Source organism: Prionailurus bengalensis, chromosome B1 (genome assembly GCF_016509475.1).
Source record: "Prionailurus bengalensis isolate Pbe53 chromosome B1, Fcat_Pben_1.1_paternal_pri, whole genome shotgun sequence".
NCBI classification, from domain to species: Eukaryota; Metazoa; Chordata; class Mammalia; order Carnivora; family Felidae; genus Prionailurus; species Prionailurus bengalensis.
This window is the reverse complement of record NC_057344.1, coordinates 39,396,555-39,419,593: the sequence shown is the minus strand read 5'-3', so window position 1 is coordinate 39,419,593 and position 23,039 is coordinate 39,396,555. Positions and strand designations below refer to the sequence as shown.

Sequence of the window (23,039 nt, the reverse complement as noted above, 5' to 3'; positions counted from 1 at the left end):
AGCTTTGGCTACTCGCAGCCTTCCTTCAGTGTTTCTGCGTTCCCTGCATTCTCTTTAGGATGTCAGAGTGCTGCTGGTTGATTAAGCATGATTTCCTGAGAAGGACTGAACCTGTGGTTGGCACTGAGCATTAAGTCAAATCATTGCTCCCAGCAGCTGGTGTGCCCATTTCTAGCGCTAGTTGACAGTGAGTTTCTTTGGCTAGGAAGCTGCCTAGAGCTTGCCAGATTATGAGCCCTGAAATCTGTGTCATCCAGTCATGAAGGCCAGTCACTGTGCGTGCTGGGCTTGGCAAGGTAGAGCTTGTGCTAAAGGAGTGTCTGCTCAGTCCTCTGCGTGGGACTCTGGGGCCTGGAGTAGCAGGATTCTCTTGGTTATATATGACCGGATTGCAAATATTTAATAATAGGAATAAAACTAGAAGGGAAATATTGTTGAAAAAGGTAAAATGACTAGTTTACCAGTCTCCAACATTGAGATGATGAAATGAAATGTAATGTTAATGTTACATTTCTAGTTAAAACATCTAGTTAATGTTTTAAAATGTGGTACATAGGCAGGAGAGGGTGGGTGGGAAGGCTTGCTATTTGGGTAGAATATTTGGAAGGCCAGTGTGTGCCAGACACTTGACCAGATATAGGGGTAAAGAGATGAGCTCCAGAGATGGTGCCTGCATTCAGGTGGACTAGCATCCACTTGAAGGGAGCTAGGAGCTCCAGGAGAAATGGAGACCAGGGGCAGTGGGCCATAAGAAAGCCTTCCCAGGACAGAGGACACTCAGAAACTCTAGGGGTTTCTGAGTGTGTTGGGTCTCTGAAAAAATGAGATGAGAAAGGGTACTCAATCCTGAGAGTATTTAATTCTGTGTCAGAACTAACTAGTAGAGGTGGATTTCAAAGCAGCCAGCAGAGAATGGATTGTTCAGTGTATGGCCTTAGGACAACTAATCATAGCAGAAAAAATTTAATTCTTATTGCATACCAGAACTCAAAGTAAACACCGCTCAATTAAATATTTAAATAGAATTAATATAAATATAAGAGTATTGGAGAAAATACAAGGGTCTATTTATTAAATATTTGATTTTGTCTTTATGAAATCCCTTCCATCCCAAGATTAGAAGATACTAACTCTGGTTGGCCCTGAAGATGGCATCATGAGTGACTTTTGTTTCCTTCTTTTGAATTCTGGTTTGTAAATTTTTATGTAGTTACCATATGTTTTATGTTTTGTTTAAAAATTCAACGAAAGATTTTATTTTTGGCTCTTATAATTTAAACATGGATTTTTAGTTTACAAAAGTGATATATAGCTATTATAAGGTATTTAAACAATACAGAACACAAGGAATGAATTATTTAAAAACTCCCGGCCTTCCCTCCCCCAATTAATCATTCTTAACATTAATTAAACTCCATTATAGGTACTTTTCTTTGAATATATGCACATAGAAGAATAACTTGCTAACTAGAAATAATTTAATATAACATGAGATATACTATATATTCTGCTTGTAATTAAATAATTACAATTTTACCTGAATTAATTTATAGAAACAAATCTGAAGTATAACTGAAGAAATTTCTGGTCTTTAAGAAAATGTTTCTCATTTGAATTCTCTCTCTCCCTCGCTCTCTGCCCCTCCCCCATGCTGTCCTGGTCTCTGTCAAATAAATAAACTTAAAAAAAAAAAAACAAAAAGAAAATGTTTTTCTGCTGTAAGAGGTAATTAGTTCTGAAGAGATCTCTGTAAAAAATTTCTTAAAAAAAGGTTTCACAAAACAGAAAATATTGGAATTACTATGTATTTTTTTGCTTCATATTTTTAACTTTAGAACAGATTGACTGAAAAATTACAATAACAAGAGGAAATCAGCAGTTATACTTTCTCCCTCTCCTACATCCCATTTATTGTTTTTACCTCATCGGGGTTTGCAGCCTTTATGTTCTGTTTTGTACCCACAGAGCTGGTATTTGGGTGGGTTTTGTGTCCTTGCCAGCAGCCCTGGCAGGAGCGGCTGCAATCCTGAGGTCATGGTTGGCTATGGTGCACAGGCAAGAAAGGTTTCCTAGAAGCATTGTAAATTAAGGCCCCTGGGTGGCTCAGCTGGTTTGGTGTCTGACTTTGGCTCAGGTCATGGTCTTGTGGTCCGTGAGTTCGAGCCCCATGTTGGGCTTTGTGCTGTCAGCTCAGAACCTGGAGCTTCCTTCAGATTCTGTGTCTCCTTCTCTTTCTGCACCCCCCTTGCTCTTGTTCTGTCTCTCAAAACTAAATAAACATTAAAAAAATTATAAAAAAGAAGAAGGGTTGTAAGTGCTTGAGAGTAGAGTCTGCTTATGGTCATTTTAGTTTAAGGATCACTTGGCTGGACTTAAAATCCTCAGGACACTCTTTCCTCAGGATGTTGTAGACATTCCTCTGGCATCCAATGATACTGTGGAGAAGCGTCAGGACGACTTTTTTGGTCTCTCCCGAAAATTTTTGCCTGAAGAATTCCTTCTTTAGTCTTGAATCCTAATAGCTTAATCAGGACAGGTCTCCTCTCAGTGTCTGTTGTTTTCTCTGAGATTTTCCTGTGCTTAATCGAGTTTTCTTTTTTGTTTTGTGGATTCTTCCATGTCAGGAAAATTTTTTGGTGTTTTAATTGTGAATACCTCTCCTGCTTGGCTTGTTGGTGTCTCTGCTTTACAGACACAGTTGCGTATTTCACAGACCTCCCCCATTTATCAGCTTCTCTCTGTTTTGTAATCCTTTGTCTATTATCTGCTTTTACACAGCCTTTTCTTTTAGGTGAGTAATTTGGTTTTCAGATGTCTCTATTTTGTACCTTGCTATTTTTAGTTTATCACTTTTGTCTGTTCGGGCTCTCAACTCACTTTCTTAGCACAGAATGTGCCTTTTAATCTGTTGTTTTTATCATTGCTTCTTTGAATTTTTTATTGAATTCACATTATTAAGGAAGTGTGAAACATTTGTAAGACGTTTTCTTCTGTTTGAATTGTATTTTCTTCTAGACTAGGTTTTTTTTTTTAATGCTATTGCTTTCTTATTAATATCTTTTTCTTTCTTCCTTAAATTGTGTTACTGTTCCTGAAGCACGGTTGCTGTGAGGTGTCTCTTCAGCCTCCTTCTGCATGGCATGCAGATGGCCACACAGGCCATTTGCTCTGACTTTGTGTGGATGGGTTCTCCTTGCCTACCTCCCCAACTTGATGGAGAACTGTTTGTATCCCACTCCTGGCTATGTTCTGAGGGTAGTGTATTTGTTTTATTTGCTGTATTTACAGTCTCCCAAGAACACGGGAAGGAGAGAAAGAACTCAGTGGAGGCTTTGTACAGCTTTTGTTGAAGATTCCCAATTCCTGTGGCTCTTCTGTGCCCTGGGATGGATGTGAGCTGTGCTAGGCTCACTCTGTCTAGTGGTGGATGGGTCTTTGTACTAGAGTGGAAGATGATTTGGCTCTCAGAACAGGCCCTCAGTGGAGGGCTAAGGCCTGGAACATCAGAGAGAATCCGCTCTCTTTGCTTACTTTTCTTACCTTCACCTATTGTCTTCAGCAGCTCTTTCCACTCCCACAAATCAAAAAGAGGAAAGAAGATAAGGTTTTAGCCTTTTGTTTAATGATTGGCTCTGTGTGTGTGTGTGTGTGTGTGTGTGTGTGTGTGTCTGTGTTGTGGGGGTACATGTAAGATGCTTCATCTGTCAGCATCTCCCATCCTTTCTCCTCTTTCTGCTTTTAAGAAGGATCTGCACTAACTGTGGTCACCTTTTTTTTTTTAAGTATTTATTTTGAGAGAGAGAGCACACACACACACAAGCAGGGGAGGGGCAGAGAGAGAGGGAGAGAATCCCAAGCAGAGTCCACCCTGTCAGTGCAGAACCTGACACACTGCTTGATGCCACGAACGTGAGATCATGACCTGAGCCTAAATTAAGAGTTGGACGCTTAACCGACTGAGCCACCCAGGTACCCTTGGTCATCTTTATTCTTTTGCTCCTGCCCACTCCACCTTTTTTACAGGTGTTAGTTCACAAAGTGTAATGAGAACAGCCTTACCGTCCTTCTCTACTTTCCACACAATGTGGAGAGACCACATATTCTGCTTTGGCTCTTCCTTCACCGAGATCCTGAAGTGGGAGTTGGGGCCCCCTGTCTCTCCCCAGACCAGCCATTCCTTGGAGCCACTTTATCACTGCCCTGGCTGCTTCCCTAGCTCTTCTGGAGGAAGTGTCTAGGACTGGAAGCCACATGAGGGGAGAATAGAATCTTCCGTTTCTTCCACTGTCGTCTTTGAAGATTATGTCATGTTCATTAGTCATTTATTGGTAGCAATACTTGATATTTGCCACTATTTTTGGTACCTGGTTTGCAGTGATCACTATATGAGATTAATTTATTTAAAACATTATCCTTCCCCTGCATGTCCTTTAAAATGTAAATGCCCTTTGTTCTGATCCATTTGAATGAGGAATCTTTTACAAGTTGCTTCATATATCTGGGCTTTTGTATCTTCTGTAAAATCTAAGTACTGGTCCAGATGGATCCCCTTGCAGCCCTGACACTCCTTATGACACATAGATTTAGGGCTTTGTTTTGTTTTTCACTTCAGCATTGTTTTGCTAATTACTTACCTAGAAAAGACCTAAATGGCTAAGAATTATAACAAATATGCCTTCTTGGACAGAAGAAAGAGATGTAGAACCTGGAATTCCCCAGAGAGAGTGGCCCGTAGGGAAGACTGGGTCTGAGGAATCAGATCACTTGGGGTGATGACCAGGCATGGGGTAGAATCTACAAGGAACAAAGGCCAAGTTTTCATGCTCCAGACCTGTGTTGGGTATGGGTCCTGGGGACAAAATTGATTCCTGGATACATAGAGTATATGGACTAAGATATTTACTCTCATTATTTTATTTTATTTATTAAAAAAAAAATTAATGTTTATTTACTTTTGAGAGAGAGAGACAGAGGGTGAGCAGAGGAGGTACAGAGAGAGAGAGAGAGAGGGAGACACAGAATCTGAAGCAGACTCCAGGCTCTGAGCTGTCAGCACAAAGCCCGATGTGGGGCTTGAACCCACAAACTGCAGATTCATGACCTGAGCCCAAGTCGGATGCTTAACCAACTGAGCCACCCAGGCACCCCTAGTCTCATTATTTTAATCATCTCAACTAACCCTAAAAATTATTTGTATTTACAAAAACTAAAAATTCAATAAAACCATTTTTATAAAGGTCAGTGGAGAAAGACTCATTAAAAATGTAGAATGTACCTGGAAGCTGGGACTAAAGGCAGACTGCAGATTGTCAAAAATGTCAGCTCCAAAGTTGCTGGCAGACAAAGGGAAGAGGGGAAAACTAAGGCTAGTTTAACTTCAGCCCTCAGTAGTTATTGGAGAGAAGGGTGTTATTTGTTGGGGGAGAAAAGCTTCTTCCTAGCACTAGATCTTAATGGCCTTTATTTAAGAGGCAGTAAGCATTAAATGAGTGATATTCCTAGGATTTACAAGAAATTATGAAGCCAGAGCTTCAATATTGTCATCTCCCTGAGTAGGAGTGCAGTTCACAGGAACAACAACCCCCCAATCTGGCTGCTGGCTGCTGCTTTGTGACTGGTGTGCTCAGTGACTCCACTGTTGTTCATGGAGATGCGATGCCTTTTTACCCTGGCAGGCTTGTTCTCCCTTGCTATCGACCTAGTCCTGGCCCATGGGGGAACCTCACGGTTTCCACATGCTGTTTCCCTCCCAGGAATGCCCCACATGCCTCACCTGGGGTCTGGGGGACTTCATCATCAGGATTCCTTTACCTGTGGCCAAGAATAGAGAGAGCGTACCCAGGAACCTTGCTTCACATTTAGCCCCTGTTTGTATCTGTTTCCCTTTGACCAACAGCATGTTAACTTAAAACCTGATGCCTCCTCCTCTTCCTCCTCCTCCTCCATCCACTTCTTTGTCCTCCTCGTACTCTTCTTCTTTTTCTTTAATCACCTGATGTCCCTTTGAAATTATCCTTGTATTTGCTTTTTGGCTGTTTAGTTTCCCTTGGCTTCTGGGTTATTGGGTTTAAGCTCATCAGTTATTTCATGGTGTAGTTAGTGATAGCAGGAAGAAACTCATAATAACAAAGCTTTAGATTGTCTTTGCATCCTTATTTCTGAGCCTGTCCCAGAAAAAAATAGATTTTTATTCAAATGATTTTTTTATGATTTTTAAAAATCTTTCCCAGTTCATTTCAAGTTTGCTTGATTTTTATTTTGACTACTTCCAGCTGGTCTGAGAACACTTTTTCGTGTTGCTATGATTCTCCTCAGACTTTAGTAGTTATTTTTATTTTATGTTCTTTCTTTCTTACTCTTCTCTCATCCCTCTCTAGGCATTTATATTTTAAGGCAATATCAGGGAAATCTTTTACTTAAATTTTCTTTAATGATTTTTAAATCCCTTTTCTGCTAGAATCATTGAAGAGGTCCTGGAGATTTCTGGATTTTTAAAAAACAATGTCTAGAGACTCTCTGAGAGTGAAATGAGCCTTGAGGGTAGGGCTAAGCTGGTAGACTTTAGAGTGTAACAGAAAGGCTTCAAGTCATCATCAAATATAGGAATATAGGAAACTAATGTAGTTTCCACGGTATCATCCTCCCTCCCACTCATGCCCCTCTACGTCTCCCGTGGGCCCTTTCTCTATTCACACACCAGTGTTGCACCCAGGAAGGTTTTAGGGTTTGTATGTTTGAGAAGAAGTAATCTACATCATTCACCTTACTTGAAGAAAAGTGTCTATTTGGGGACCTAATAGAGGTTCTTTCTTATTTCATGTGAGCCACAGATTATGTGAAAACATCTACCCCAGACTAGAAAATGATCAGCTGGAAATGATTTCATTTGCTATTCTGAAATGGGCACCCAATTGGTTGGTTGAAAGTCAAAATCAGTCTCATTTCGTGACACTGATCAGACTACTGAAATAATGAAATCCAGGAACTGTATAGTAATTTAGCTCGAGGTGAGGGGATGGAAAAGACCCACCAAACCAAAGATGAATATTATTTTTTATAGCCAGATTTCGGAAGGCCCCCATCACATACTTTTTCCCTCTTCAGGATAGAATGTGGTCTTCTTTTCTAATGCCTTTTGGCTAAGCAGTTTTCTCTTGTTGTCAGTGCAGACCTTAGGTAGCATTTGGAGTCTAATGGGCCATTATGTATTATCTCATTTGCATGGGATATAATTAAAGCTAAATAATAGATTTTCTTCTCATACCTGATATATTTGAGTAGAAAATTGATTTAGAAAAGAATAGTAACATAATTTCCTTGCATCTATGCCTTCTTAGCCAATGAAACCCTTTCTCTGCTCCTCTCTACCTGTGTGGAGCCTCTTACCTGTCAAGGCTCAGCTTGAATACTCCTCTTCCATGATACCCCTTCTCCATCACTCAATAGGAATTAATCATACTCTTCTCAGCCCCTTGACTCGTTAGACCTCCAAAGTGTTGCTGCAGAGAGTCCATCCTGCCTTATACTCTTCAGCTGTTCATTCTTTCCAATATGCTGTCAGATCCCTGAGGCAAGTAGGGTGACCAGTTGTACCAGTTTGCTTGAGACTGAGGAGTTTCCTGGTATATTGACTTTCAGTGCTAAAACCTGGAGAATCCCAGGCAAACCTGGGTGGTTGGTCCCCCTACAGGCACCATTAATGATTATTTAAAAAAAAAATCTTATTCCAATGAGAATAATGCATTGCACAACAAAGTTACTCAGTAAATCTTTTTGAGTCCATGTTTCCACTAGCCACTTAATCTGAGGTATAAAAACAAGTACCCCTAATTATATGAAAACATAGTCTTCCTCTGTCTCTCTCTTTCATCTTCTGTGGCAAGATGTACAACCTCTTATGCACTCCCAGTCTTTCTAGTAATCCCTCAGGGACGTTTCACATATCCTCAAATATAAGTTCAGCTTCCACTGACTGCCCAGGCATCAGCTGCATGAAGCAAACTCACTGCTCTGACAACAGAGTTGTTGGCACTCACTAATGCCACGGAAGCTGCTGGTGCAGCCATCACTGTGCCAACACTGCCATGTTTATTCCCCAAAAGTCCTGGCTTGAGTTCCTGACACCCCCTCATAATCTTGTTTTCTGTAAAGAGAGCCTTTCAGTGTTTCCTGAAGCCCCATATCTTTCTAGGACTCACCCATGAGTCCACAGGAGCCAGCTGAAGAGCAGGGATAACACTGGGGATGCACATTGTTTCACAATCACATACCTCTGATGACTCAAGTGTTTTACTGAACCTGATTCTTCCTTAAGATTGTGGTTCTGACCAGGGGAGCTATTTTGCACCTTCTACTGTGGCACGTTGGGTAAAGTCTGGAGACATTTTTGGTTGTCACAGCTGAGGTGGGGGTTTGGGGGTGTTACTGACATCTGGTGAGTAGAGGCCAGGGATGCTGCTGGGCATCCTGAAATGCACAGGAAACTCCTTCCACAGTAGGGAATTATATGGTTCAAAATGTCAGTGGTGCTGAAGTTGAGAACCCCTTTGGGATGAATTCTCTCCCTAAGAGTACAGCACTTCGTCCACATAGTCCTTGGGTTACCCTGTCCCCCAGTCCACCAGACTGCCCAGTCATACCTGACTACTCCCATCAGGAATGCAAGTTGAACAGTCCTTCCCCATGGCCAATTTACATTTGGAGTTTTGTTGAGGGTTCCTCCATGCTCCTCCTGGCCACACAAACTCACTGAGCTTTGTGGTAGAGTCCTAGACCGATTAAGACCAAAGCTGTGAGATTTCATAGGTACATCCTTCATCCTGCTAGGGTAACCTTAGGTATACAAATATCAGGCTGGTCCTTAAGAAACCTGGATTTTATGCCTGGCTGCCTCCAGAGCTTGGGCAGGTCATTGGAACTCCTTTCTTTACCTATGTACTGAGAGTGTAAGCGAAGGTCAACTACCTCTTTCTACCTCGTTCAGATTAGTAACAGAACTCAAAGACTGTGATGTGCTTTTAGCCTCTTGAGAAATAAAAATATAGGTGTGTAAGTGACTAGGATATGTGTTTTCTGACTGCAAATATAAATATATCTTAATTAGTCCCTGTACTCTGTGGTACAATATCCCCTGGGAGAAGGAACTGTTGTTTTCCAGGAAAAAAATGTCTTCAAAAGACAAGGTCTTTGTGGGTTGCCTTTTTGTTTTGTTGTTGGTTTCCTTCCCTGAGCAAAAGCTTTTTATTTTGGTGTAGTCTTTTGCTTTTGTTTCCCTTGCCTGAGGAGACATGTCTAGAAAAATGTTTCTGTGGCCAATGTCAAAGAAATTACTGCCTGTGTTTTCTTCTAGGAGTTTCATGGTTTTAGGTCTCACATTTAGGCCTTTAATCCATTGTGGGTTTATTTTTGTGTATGGAGTAAGAAAGTGGTCCAGTTTCATTCTTTTGCATGTCTGTCCAGTGTTCCCAACACCATTTGTTGAAGAGACTGTCTTTTTACCATTGTATATTCTCTCCTGCTTCATTGAAGCTTAATTGACCATATAATCATGGGTTTGTTTCTGGGCTCTATTCTCTTTCATTGATCTGTGTGTCTTATTTTTGTGCCAGGACCACACTGTTTTGATCATTATAGTTTTGTAGCATATCTTGAAATCTGGGATTGTGATACCTCTAGCTTTTTCTTCTTTCTTATTGCTTTGGCTATTCAGTGTCTTTTGTGATTCCGTACACATTTCAGTATTATTAATTCTGGTTCTGTGAAAAACGTTGTTGGTATTTTGATAGGGATTGCATTAAATATGTAAGTTGCTTTGGATAGTATGGGCGTTTTAAGAATATTGGTCCTTCCAATCCATGAGTATAGAAATCTTTCCATTTGTTTGTGTCATCTTCAGTTTATTTCAACAGTATTTTATAGTTTTGAGAGTACAATTCTTTCACTATCTTGGTTAAGTTTATTCCTAGGTATTTAATTATTTTTGGTGGAGTTGTAAATGGGATTGTTTTTGTTAATTTCTCTTTCTGCTGCTTCCTTATTAGTGTATGGAAATATAACTGATTTCTATATATTAACTTTGTATCCTATTACTTTACTGAATTCATTTACTAGAAGATATTTGCAAATGACATATTTGATAACGGGTTAATAGCCAAAATATATAATTAACTTATACAACTCAAAACCAAACAACAACAACAACAAATAATCTGACTAAAAAATGGGTAGAGGACCAGAAATAGACATTTTTCCAAAGAAGACATACAGATGGCCAACAAACACATGAAAAGATGCTCACCATCACTCAACATCAGAGAAACGCAAATCAAAAACACAATGAGATATCACCTTATACCCACTAGAAGGGCTAAAATAAAAAAAAACACAAGAAATAACAAGTATTGGTGAGGGTGTGAAGAAGGAATCCTCATGGGCTGTTTGTGGGAATGCAAATTGGAGCAGGCATTTGGAAAACAATGTAGAGGTTCATCTAGAAATAAAAATAGAATTGCCATATGACCCAGTAATTCCACTTCTGGTATTTACCCCCCAAAATAAAACAGTAATGAAAACAGTAATTCAAAAAGATATGTGCCTCTTATGTTTATTGAAGCATTGTTGCAATAGCCAAATTATGGAAGCAGCCAAATATCCCTCCATAGATGAATGGATAAAGAAGATGTGGTATAAGTACACAATGGAATATTACTCATCCATAAAAAAGAATGAGATCTCGCCATTTGCAACAACATGGGTGAAGCTAGAGAATATTATGCTAAGTGAAATAACTCAGAGAAAGACAAATACCATATGATCTCACTCATATGTGGAAGAAACAAAACAAATGAACAAAGAAAAATGAGACAAGCAAAAAAAACCTCAGACTCTTTTTTTTTTAATTTTTTTAATGTTTCTTTATTTTTGAGACAGAGAGAGACAGAGCATGAACGGGGGAGGGCCAGAGAGAGAGGGAGACACAGAATCTGAAGCAGGCTCCAGGCTCTGAGCTGCCAGCACAGAGCCCGACGCGGGGCTCGAACTCACGGACCGTGAGATCATGACCTGAGCCGAAGTCCGACGCTTAACCGACTGAGCCACCCAGGTGCCCCAAACCTCAGACTCTTAAATACAGAGAACAAGCTGATGGTTGCCACAGAGGAGGTGGGTGGGGGATGGGTGAAATAGGTGAAGGGGATTAAGAGTACAGTCATCTTGATGGGCACTGAGGAATGTGTAGAATTGTTTAATCACTATATTGTACACTATGTTGTAAGTAGGATTGTGGAGCTAATACAAAGAAAGCATCCATGTGAAATGAAGAGCTTCCCTGAAGGGTTCTTAGGAAGCTGGGGTTCCCTGACACTTATATGGCTTTGCTGTAACCTGACCATGGTCATTATAGAGATGTGCTCTCAGGGGCACCTAAGTTAGCTCGGAGGATCCAGGCATAAACAATCACACCAAAACACAGACATCTCCACATACACAGTCACCCACATACACACTATTTTCTCACACACATTGTCCCAGGTGATGGAGTCTAGTGAGAATTATTTTGAAAAATATAAAAATCACACATTCAGACAGATTGGTGATGGTGTTTCCATAGTACTTGTGCTCATTCTCTCGTAGAGCATTTGTTTATTGTGTTCTAGGTAGTTTTAGTTATGTACAGTAGATAGATAACTTATCAAGGGCAGAAATGTTTTATCCATTTTTTTAAGATCCCCTGGTAGAGCATCTGCCACGTAGTATGTTGCTTGTTTGGTTATTGTTTGTTAAAGGAAGGAAGGAAGGGAAAAATGAGTAAATGAAATGGAACCCTGGAGGAGCACCTCAGAACCAATTCTGCTTTGCCTTTTTGGGAAGCCTCAGCTGGCGAAAGAAGTGTGAAGGGCCAGTGTATCTCTGTTTTATTCCTTGAAAACAGGGAAGTGCTTTGAATAGATTTTTAAATGCCAGCAAAGATGTTACTAGAAAAACAAGAATGCTTTTTATGCAGGCTCAGCGGGTGATCCTCTCCTGATTCTAGGATAAATTTTTTCCAACTACACATGCATTTTGAAAGCACATTTTTCCTGGTGCTTGGCTCCCTGTGTGTTCTTTTATTCTACCCTGGCAAAGAAAGTTAAAGCATTATCTGGCAAGTTAGCAAAAGAGATCTTTTATGGAAGAGAATTTTGTTGTCAGTAGGTATGGTTTAGACTGCAGGGACTGAGGCTGTGAGGGAGCTCTCAGTTTGAAGCAAGCACTTTGTCACATGCTGGGCCTCTGTTCCTGGTTCCTTGTCTGTCTAAGAGCTCTGCCATCAGACTGCATTTCAGAGGCAGCTCTTACCTTTAATTCACGGGAAAGAAACAGATTCTCAGAACCAAGCCTGTGACCAGGACGAGTCCTGCATGCTTCTAGCCTCGGGTCAATATCATCTTCCCTGATATTTCTTCCATCTGGGATTCTCTTCTTCCTCTTCTCTTCCTCTACCCTAACCCTCCTTCAGGCCCCAGCCATTCCAGCTGATAGGATTTGCTGTGTTTTCTGAACTGTCTCCTTGTTATTTGTGCCATGAGGTGTCATTATTTTATTTGAGTTCATTTTATTTCCCAAGCATGTTGAGCAGAGGAACCAGATCTCCTACATCTTTGGATTTCTCCCAGCGAGGCAGTCACTTCTTTTTGATGGCATTATAAAACAAAAAACAAAAAACAAAAAACATTGAATAAATTAGCCTCGCAGTTAGAGCTCAGGGATTTTCAGAAAGCTGTTATGTGGACTGTTGTTTGGGGGGTTAAGGAAAGTAGTGAATATAGAGACAAAAGGAATAAAAAGGAAGGACATGCAAAATGTCAAAATATCACAAAATATCCAACCAGTAGAATCTTTCATTAATTTGCTTCCAGAAAACTCTTATTTAAACTGTGCACACACATATATGTGTACACATACATGTACACACATATTTACACACATGTACTTACACATATACACACATATGTTCATATACACATACCTAATTTATGCACATATCACAAATGTATATGCGGTAAACCCTCAGCGGAGTATCTTACCAGATTAGCTAGGTGTTACCATTTAGAGAGCAGGACATAGGCAAATAAATAAGCTTTGGTAGAGAAAGTAGGTCTAGACCAGTCCAGAGCCAGAGGCCTGGCCCAAAGAGGGCTGTCAGGACCCTGGAGCCTGAGGTGCCAGGTACCTGGGACAATTGGTCACAGGGAGGAGAGACAGGGAAGTAGTGCAGGTGATTGTGGGTGCTCGGGAAGGTGCGACCCAGGGAAGGTGCACAGAGCAGCTGCGCTCCAGCCTGGTCATTCCCTTGAGGTATGAAGAAAGGTTTCTGGAGCCCTACATGAAAGAATCTTTTACCTTTGCTCATTCGGTCTTGAAGACTGTGTTTGGCACACGCAGGAAAGCTCATAGACAAGGATTCTTTTCTCACCTTCTCTGGATTTTAGCTTTCTCATCTGTAAAATGGAATCTATGTTTATGTCTTCTGTACTTCATAGACTTCTTATGGCAAAGAAGGGTAATAAGGCCCCAGTGACCTTTCCATGACACTAGGTGACCCCGATGGGCTAAGCCTGTGGCAGATCAGACCTGTAGCCTCTTGTGTCTGAGTTTCATTTACTAGATCTGCACGTTTAAATTTCATTGTTTTCTCCGTAAGATACATATCAATACAGGTAATTGTGATGGCCAGCCAGAAATGGCTTGCTGACCCATCTCTGCTCTTTCGGTAGTTCACTTAGTTTACTTCGAGAACCTTTTGCACTTTACAAAACAGGTATTTGTTTGGACCTTGCCTGTTATTGTGAACACAGGACCAGACATACATGTGTTTTGTTTTCTAGGGAGATGTGCATCCAACAGGATGGGAGAATTCATCTCACAGTTGTTTACTTTGGGAAGGAAGAAATGAATGAGGTCAAAGGAATACTTGAAAACACTTCCAAGTAAGTACGATGTGAACTGTCATAAGAACTCAGAGTAACTGAGCTCAGAGACATACATCCAAGGATTGAACTTCTGCTTCAGTTTTGTTTTCTTTAACACTGTGGGTCAACTGGGGGATTGAATGTTTGCCAGCTGTGCACCCATCCTTCCCCGAGAGACCACCCCACCTGACGCTGGTCCCCGCTGTGCAGGGCATTAACTTTGACAATTGAGATAAACTTCCCTGAGCTGTAAGGATGGGGCCACAGGCTTCCTGGAGATTCTGCATGACTGGATGTTGTCTCAGCATTGCTGATCTGGGAACTTGATGTCACAGAGTGGGAATGAGGGATGCCATATGTGTGTAGCGAGCTCCAGCTGAGTGCTATCCGTGCTCCAGTTTCATCCACTTAGCAAATGGTCTCACCCTGTTGACTTTCATTCATTATGCATATTGAGAGATTAGGGGGAAGTCAGGAGTGATGGCTAGGACAGGATCATTGATTAAGCCTATTCAGCTGAACAGAAATTATCTAACACAAAACTTTAGACTTAGGCTTGTATTTTTGTACTTCACTGATCAATTGTATGGGAGAATAAATGAAAGCATCCCAGATGGACTTTTTGCCTACCCAAATAAATGGACAAGTATTTAATAAATATCTCGGGCATTTTCTACTAGTGAGGAGGCCAGAATGGTACAGCCACACTCCCTTCTGGTTTGCTGTGGAGGACTGCAGACCTCACTTGAGCAATCAGGTGGGTGGTTTCTCCATAAGTGAAGCTTGGAGGGTGGTCAGCAGTACTCAGAAGCAGAAATAGTCTGAAGAACTCCATATGGTCTAAATATAAACAGAGCCCCCTGTTTTGAGTTTCTGGTAAATGGGAAGAGGATGATAGTCCACAGATAAGATAACAAGATTGAGAGCACTTTTTGTATTTATTTTCGTACTTTGTTACTAATTTTGTATTAATGGGCACAAGATCAGAATGCTAATTATAATAACTCAAATGTTCTAAAGCAGTCCACTGGTCAAATTTCGTCCATCTCTTGTTTCTGTAAATAAAGTTGTATTGCAATGCAGGCATGCTTCTTTGTTTACATATTATTTATGTCTGTTTTTGTGCTATAACCGCGGAGTTGAGTAGTTGTGACAGAAACAGTATGACTTGCAAAGCCTAAACTCTTACTCTCCACTCCCTTATAGAAAAAGTTTGCTGACCTCTGTTCTAAAGCAGTATGGAATTCAGAGTTTGAAACCAGTAACAGCTTAAAAGCTAGGCCCCTGTGGAAGGGCGATCAAAGAGAGTAGAATAACTGATTATCCGACATGTAAGTAAAATAGAAATCTCTCGACTCCAATGTATTTCAGTATCCTTTTCATCTCTGCTTCAGAATGAGGTGCATGGATTATTAGAATTCACGTCCTCTGCCTAGTGGATAGGTTTTAACATCTCTGGAAGTATCCATTCCTGGGCATGGATCTTTTTTTTTTTTTTTTTTTTTTTCAAGTTTCCCAGTTGCTTCTAACACATAGCCAGGATTGAGAGTCATTGTTTGAGAAAGCGGTGGGCCACCCCAGGGGTTGCCCAGGAGAGGCCTTAATTGCAGCCAGCTGTCCCAGTCCAAGGTATTTTTAAGTAGTTATCCAGGTGACTGTAAAGTGCAGTCAAAACTGGGTCTGTCACCTTCTGAGCACATTAAAGGACATTTGCTGATTAGTATAACAAAATTGACATAAATCTGATGGATAAGTGGAAGGCCAGTTTTGATGTTGTTATGGGAGATACCCTTTCTAGTGACTGGAATGCTTAATGACTCTTATTATTAAGGCGTTCTTCTCTCTATCAAATTACCTGGCAAGCTGAATACTTGGTCAGAAGGTTGCTTGGTGAGCAAAGAATGAATAGAATCTGAACAAGAAAAGTAGAGTCATTTCAGTGGTAGGGACGGTTTACTTAAAGTTTTGGAAAATTCCTAGTGAGTAATCTATCCATAACTGAGAACTTTGTGCTAGAGACTGAGTCCGTCAGTGCTTTAAAGCCGTGCTATGGAAACTCTAGAGAAATTAATTGGAACCCTATTTTTCTGTGTTGATGTTCTCATTGTGCTAACTGGGGATATCTGCAAGGTTGATGTGGCGGGTCCTACCCCCTCCCGGTGTTGCTTTCATCAGACAACCTCCCATAGGATGCCCCACCCTCCGCAGCCAGCTTGAGTTGACTTTAACAGGGCAGCACCACCACACCGCCTTCCAGATCACTCTCCCTAATCACCTATTGCCCGAGCCTCCTACCCAAACTGGCTTTAATTTCTAACCTTGTCTTGACGACTTATTGTCCCCATCCAAACTGGGAGGCGTGGTTCGCCCCTTCGTCCTGGTTCCCATTATTGTCTTCTACTTGGAATTCTCTCCATCCTCCTTTCTATGCACTCAGACCCCTACCCTTTTATCCCCACCCCACCCCTGAGTGCCCACTTCTAGAGCTCTTCCTGACCAGTCCTCTCTCTGAACTCAGACTACACTCCCTGTCAGCATCTCTTCTGTTTGGCACTTGGCATATGATTTGGGTATTCACATTTCTTTCTTTTGTCCTAACTATAGACTATCAGCTGCTTAGTAAGTAGTACCATATGTACCATATCACGTGGCTCTTTGTAACTCTGGCACCTAACATGGAGTCATAGTCAGAAAACATTCAGTGTTTGTTCATCAAGAGAAGGGCAATGCCAGGTACACAGTATATTTGTATTCTTAGTAAACTATATGAAAGCTTGTATAATAAGCCCTATTTAGATGTAATTTTTATCATTCTTTTAAGATGGTAAAATGCATCTTATATTTGAATAATAATAACCATTATTATTTACATGAATTATTTAATATTCACAGCAACCTTATGACACAGATGCTGTCATTAGCCCCATTTCATAGAAGAAGAAACTGAGGCTTGGAGAGGTCATTCCTCAGGCTACCATCCCCACCACATGGGAGAGCCAGGATCTGAATCTCATCCATTAACTACTGGCTTAACATTGCACCAAATTTTTACTCCAGTTTATTTCCTTCTGAAACCCACAATTGTCAACTGAAAATAATAAGAGTTGAAATCAGCCTAAATGATATTTTACTTCATTAGGATACCAGCATTGTGATTAAACTGTTCTAAATGCAGCTAAATGTATATATATATTTAGAATATCTTTTAAAAATCTAGTTCGACTCATGTCATGTTTGTACTCTGTCTCTAGATTTATGCTTACTTGGTTGAGCTTTACATTTCCATTGATGGCTGTAGATCAGTGTTTTGGAAACTGCAATTTGTGATTCATTAGAGGGTTGTGAAAAAGCTTTAGTGGGTTATGTCCAGTGTTTTTAAAACATTGCAATAGAATAGGATAAAAATATCAAAGTGCATTACAAGAAGTAAGGATAAATATTGTTTTAGAACACTATAAAGTGTGTGTGTGTGTGTGTGTGTGTGTGTCTACTGTGTCATGATGTATAACATACTCCTTTGTAAGGGTTGTAGTCAAAATATTAGCAGCTTTTAAAAAGCTACTTCCATAGATAACAGTACAAATCAGTTTCTCAATATCTGATTCTTTTTCCATAGAGTTTTCCATCTTAAGTTGCAGTTAATCTCAGATTAAAGCCTAGCTTAATTTTTCTCAAATAGAAATGTGCTTTGGGAATAACCTGGGGTGCTTTTTAAAACACAGATTCCTGAGATCCAGCTTCAGAAGTTTTGAGTCAGTAGGCCTGAGATGAAGAAGCTTGGTAATGAACACTTGGCAATGAACAACCCCACATGTGATGCTGATTTGGGTGGCCCATGGCCCACACTTTGCTGGCCTAGGTAGACATTTGCTTGGAGCTGTGTATTAGGAAATTAAAAAAAAAAACTGGCATGAGTTAACATTTTCTACATTGTAACTTCATCTTTGTCCAATCATAAGGATACAAAGGCATCTCTCAGAGGTATTATCTCTGAGATCAAAGTACTAGAAATGAGACACTGCCCTGTCATTGCAAGTATGTGACATAAAAGAGGGTTTTTTTTTTCCTGTGTGTTGTCAGGGACCTGCCTTACTATGGTGTGTGTCATCATTTCGTGCCTCTTTGAAAAGGTTTGTTTGACACATCCCCTCAAGGATGTGATTTTTATCAGGACATCCCAGAAGAAAATTGGGGAGAAAGGTTTTATTCTTTATAAATAATTAATTCTTTATAAATAAATAAATTCTTTATTTCTTTTCATTTGTTTCTTAAATTTGCGCAGAATTGTTGCTTTGCTTTAATTTTTCCCTAAGGAATTTTAAGATACTATATCATTTGCTAAAATAAAAAAAAACAACACAGCAAATACTTCCCAAGAAGATAAGGAGTCTTGAACCCTGGGAAGCACCTCACATATTAAGGCAGCATCTCAGGCCTGTGGCCATTCCATTCCTGGCATTTGCAAGAGGGTCTAAGTATGATTCTTCTTGGTACATATTCTGCTCTTTTTGGAGATGTGCCTGTATTAGGTGTTCTAAATTGTTCTTTGGGGGATTTGAACATAGCATATAGAGTATATTATTGTAATAATGTTAAATTTCCTGAGTGTGATTATTATATTGTTATAATGTTATAAAGGAGAGTGGCCTTGTTCTTGGGAGATACTTCTCTTCAAGGGTAAAGTTGTCACCATATCTGCAACTAACCCTCAAATCGTTCAAAGCAGGTAGGCAGGCAGGAAGGCAGGCAGGATGTTAACACTTGGTAAACCTAGGTGAAAGATATGTGGATACTTATATATTATTGTTATATTTGTGAAGGTTTGAAATTTTTTCAAATAAAAATGGTAGGAAAATATATTATGAAAAAAAATTAAATGATATTGTTTATAAAATGAAATATAATTCAACAGTTAAATAAAGGTGATGTCACCAAAAATGGTAGAATAAAAACTTGTGCAAATGCTTTTCATAAAGCAATGAGAAAATGGCTAAAAATGGTCAGAATCAACTTTTTAAGAACTCTAGAAATTAAAAAAAACTTGCAATAATCTGGAAAATGTTTATCCAAGAAAAATGACTGAATTTTGTGCAGCTTTAATTTGCCTTATTCCCACCTTCTCCTTGGCTCTTTGGTAGCCTTGAAATCCAATAACTCACAAGCACAGCAAGAACCACAGCCTGGCAGCCACCAGGGGCCACAATGGGACAGGAGCTCCTTTAAAGCATCATTCCCAGAGAAATGTCATGATCCGACCTGTCTGGAATTCTCTGGAAGTCTCTATTCACAAGGTTGTCTTTATTTGACCTGATTCAGAGCTCTCCCAGTGGAAAAAAAGCCTTTCCTCCAAAACACAATTATAGGAAGTCTGTAATTTTGTGGCTGCCTGAGGTGTGGTAGATAAGAGTTTAGGCAAACAACAGATTAACCAAAAAGCGTAAAAGGTGAGGCTGAGGAGTGAGATCTCCACTGGGGCTTTGAAAAGCTCAAATATATTCCTGGGGATCTAGAAGGCCATGCACACATCTAGGGCTCTGCTCATACTTAGGAAAGATGTGAGCAGGCCCTAACCTTTCACCTCTGGTGGACCTTGAGACTTTGTGCAAGAAGCACACAAAGGCAAAGATAAGCTGTCAACTACCTAGTTGAATGTTGATAGCATGCCCCAACATGTACACAAAATCCATTGGCAAATATTTGGAGACTTATTGGTTCTAGGCATTTAAAGAAATCTCTCTCTAGTCATTAGCTTACCACTAAGTGGTCACACACAACAAAGAATGCAGACTTTACGGAATTAGTTCAGGAAAGTCACTAAACAAGTAACAACAACAGAGAACAACAGCAACAAACCCTGAGAAAGGAGTTGATTCTGATTTCCAGGGTTACATTATTTAAAATGTTAAGTTTTAAACAAAAAATTATGAGGTATGCAAAGAAACAAAAAGTATGGCTCATGCACAGGAAAAAAAAATCAATTATTAGAAATTGTCCCTGAAGAAGCCCAGGTGTTGGACTTACTGGACAAAGACTTTAAAACATCTGTATTAAATATGTTCAAAGAATTAAAAGAAACCATGTTTAAAGAACTAATGATAACTATGAGAACCAAGTCATTCCAATTAGAACTATGTCTTACCAAATAGAAATAGAACTTCTAAAGAAGAACCAAATAGAAATTCTGGAATTGATAAAGTACAATAACTAAAATGAAAAATTCACTAAGGGGTGCTGAGCATGTTTTGAACAGGCAGAAGAAAGAATCTGTGGACTTTAAGATAGGTCAATTGATATGCTTAGGTTTGAGAAACAAAAATAAAAAAGAATGAAGACTTATAAGATACCATCAAGCATGCCAAAATAGACATAGTGGGAGTCCCAGAGGAGAGGAGAGAGATAAAGAGGCAGAAAAAATATTTGGAGAAATAATGGTCCCAAACTTCCCAAATTTAATGAAAAACATGAATCTATACATTTAAAAAGCTCAAAAACTCCAAATAGGAAAATTCAAAGAAACACACAGTAAATATATCATAAGCAAACAGTTGAAAGACAAAGACAAAGAGAGAGAGAGAGAATCTTGTAAGTGGCAAGAGTGAAGCACTAATTGGTTCCAAGGAATTCTTAATAAGAGCAATGGCTGATCTCTTGTCAGAAACAATGGAGGCCAGACAGTGGGATGGCATATTCAAAGTGCTGGAATAAAAACACTCAACCAAGAATTCTATATTCAGCAGAACCATTCATCAGAAATGAAGGGGAAATTAAGACATCCTCAGATAAACAAGAACTAGAGACTTCATCACTAGCAAACCTGCCCTACAAGAAATATGAAAAGGAGTCCTTAGGACTGAAATGAAAGGACACTAGACAAACTCGAATCCTTGTGAAGAAATAAAGACTTCCAGTAAAAGTAACTACATAGGGAAATACAATACAGTATTGTATAAATGTATTTTTTTGTTTATAACTCTTTTCTCCTATCTGATTTAAAAGTTAACTGCATAAAGAAGGATCATCTACCTGTATTAGATAGACACAGTACGTAAAGATGTCATTTTAATACAACACCAAGGAGGGGAGAGGGAATGGAGGACCATGTTTTGTATGCTGTCAAAATTAAGTATTTCTTCAGAAAGAAAATCTGACTAGACTTAGAACATGTAAATGGATTTAAATAGGAATCAGAAAACTTTCCCTAAAGAAAAGGCCAGGCCCAGATGTCTTCACTGCTGATTTCTACCAGTCATTAAAGAACAAATTAATACCAATGCTTCACAGACTTTCAGAATTTACAAGGGAGAACACTTCCCAACTCATTCTATGAGGTCTATGATACCTTAAACAAGTAAAGACATCATAAGAGAAGAAAACTGCAGACCAATATCCCTTATAAATATAGGGTGCCGAAATCCTCACAAAATACTAGCAAACTGTATCCAACATATAAAAAGGATTATACACCATGATTAAGTGAAATTTATCCCAAGAATGCAGGGTTGACTCAACATACAAGAATCAATCAATGTAATACACTAAACTGCATGGCCATCTCTATACACACAGAAAAAGCATTTGAAAAAACAGCGATTTACTTATTCTGGATATTTCATATAATGGAATCCTATAATATATGACCTTTTGTGTCTGGCTTCTTAACAATGGTGTTTTCAAGGTTCATCCACACTGTAGCATGTGTCAGTAATTCACTACTTTTTATGTTATTATTTTTGATGCTATTGTAAATGTGATTAATTTCTCTTTCATTGTATATAAAAACACAAACTGATTTTATGTTATTTTGTATTGTGAAACATTACTGAATTCATTAGTTCTAACAGTTTTTTTGGTGACGTGGTTAGGATTTTTTTTTAGTGTTTGCTTATTTTTGAGAGAGAGAGAGAGAGTGAGAGAGAGAGAGAAAGTGGATGCGGGAGGGGCAGAGAGTGAGAGAGACACAGAATCCAAAGCAGGGTCCAGGCTCCAAGCTGTCAGCACAGAGCCCAATACGGGACTCGAACTCATGAACCATGAGATCACAACCCGAGCTGAAGTCAGAGGTTTAACTGACTGAGCCACCCGGGCACGCCTTTGGTTAGTGTTTTTATGTGTAAGATCATGTTGTCTACAAACAGAGATAATTTTACTCCTTTCTTTCTGATTTGGATGCCTTTAATTTCTTTCCCTTGACAAGTTGCTAGGGCTAACATTTCTATACTATGTTGAGTAAGAGTGGTCTTGTTCCTGATCTTAGAGGAAAGGCTTTTAACTTGTCACTGTTGAGTATAGTGTTAGTTGTAGGTGTGTCATATATGGCCTTTATTATGCTGAGGTATGTTCCTTCTGTACCTAATTTGTTCAGAGTTTCAACATCATCATGAAATGATGTTGAATTTTGTTAAATGTTTTTTTCTGCATCTGTTGAAATGATTAGATGATTTTTATCCTTCATTCTGTTAATGTAGTATATCATGTTTATTAATTTGCACGTGTTGAACCATCCTTGCATCCCAGGGATGCATCCCACTTGCTCATTATGTATCATCCTTTTAATGTATTGAATCTGGTTTTCCAATATTTTATTTGAGAATTTTTGCATCTGTGTTCATCAGGGATATTGGCCTGTAATTTTCTTTTCATGTCATGCCCTTGTCTGGCTTCAGTATTAGAGTAATGCTGGACTTATAAAATGAGTTTGGAACTTTTCCTTCCTCTGCAATATTTTGGGAGAGTTTGAGAAGGATTGGTATTAATTCATCTTTAGATGTTTGGTAGTATTTACTCATGAAGCCATCTGGTCCTGAGGCTTTTATTTGTTGGAGATGTTTGATTACTGATTCAGTCTCCTTGCTTATTATTGGTCTGTTCAGATATTCTATTACTTTATGATTCATTCTTGGTAAGTTGTATGTTTCTAGGAATTTATCTATTTCTTCTAAGTTACCTAATTTGTTTGCATATAATTATTCACAGTAGTCTCATGATATTTTGTTTTTCTGTGGTATTAGTTGTAATGTCTCCTCTTTTGTTTATTAATTTGAGTAATGTCTCTTAAATCTTTCCTAGGTAGTCTAGCTAAATGTTTGTCCA

At 39.3% G+C, this 23,039-nt stretch overlaps 1 protein-coding gene across 3 annotated transcripts in view; it reads left to right on the top strand.

Moving 5' to 3' along the window:
* The window catches only part of CSGALNACT1 (chondroitin sulfate N-acetylgalactosaminyltransferase 1), a 342,071-nt gene that overhangs the window by 298,304 nt on the left and 20,728 nt on the right, over window positions 1–23,039 (top strand). For all 3 annotated transcript variants that reach the window (XM_043562633.1, XM_043562613.1, XM_043562622.1), the window contains exon 5: window positions 13,866–13,967. In XM_043562633.1, coding sequence (XP_043418568.1) covers window positions 13,866–13,967 — 102 coding nt within the window. The remainder of the gene's footprint in view (window positions 1–13,865; window positions 13,968–23,039) is intronic.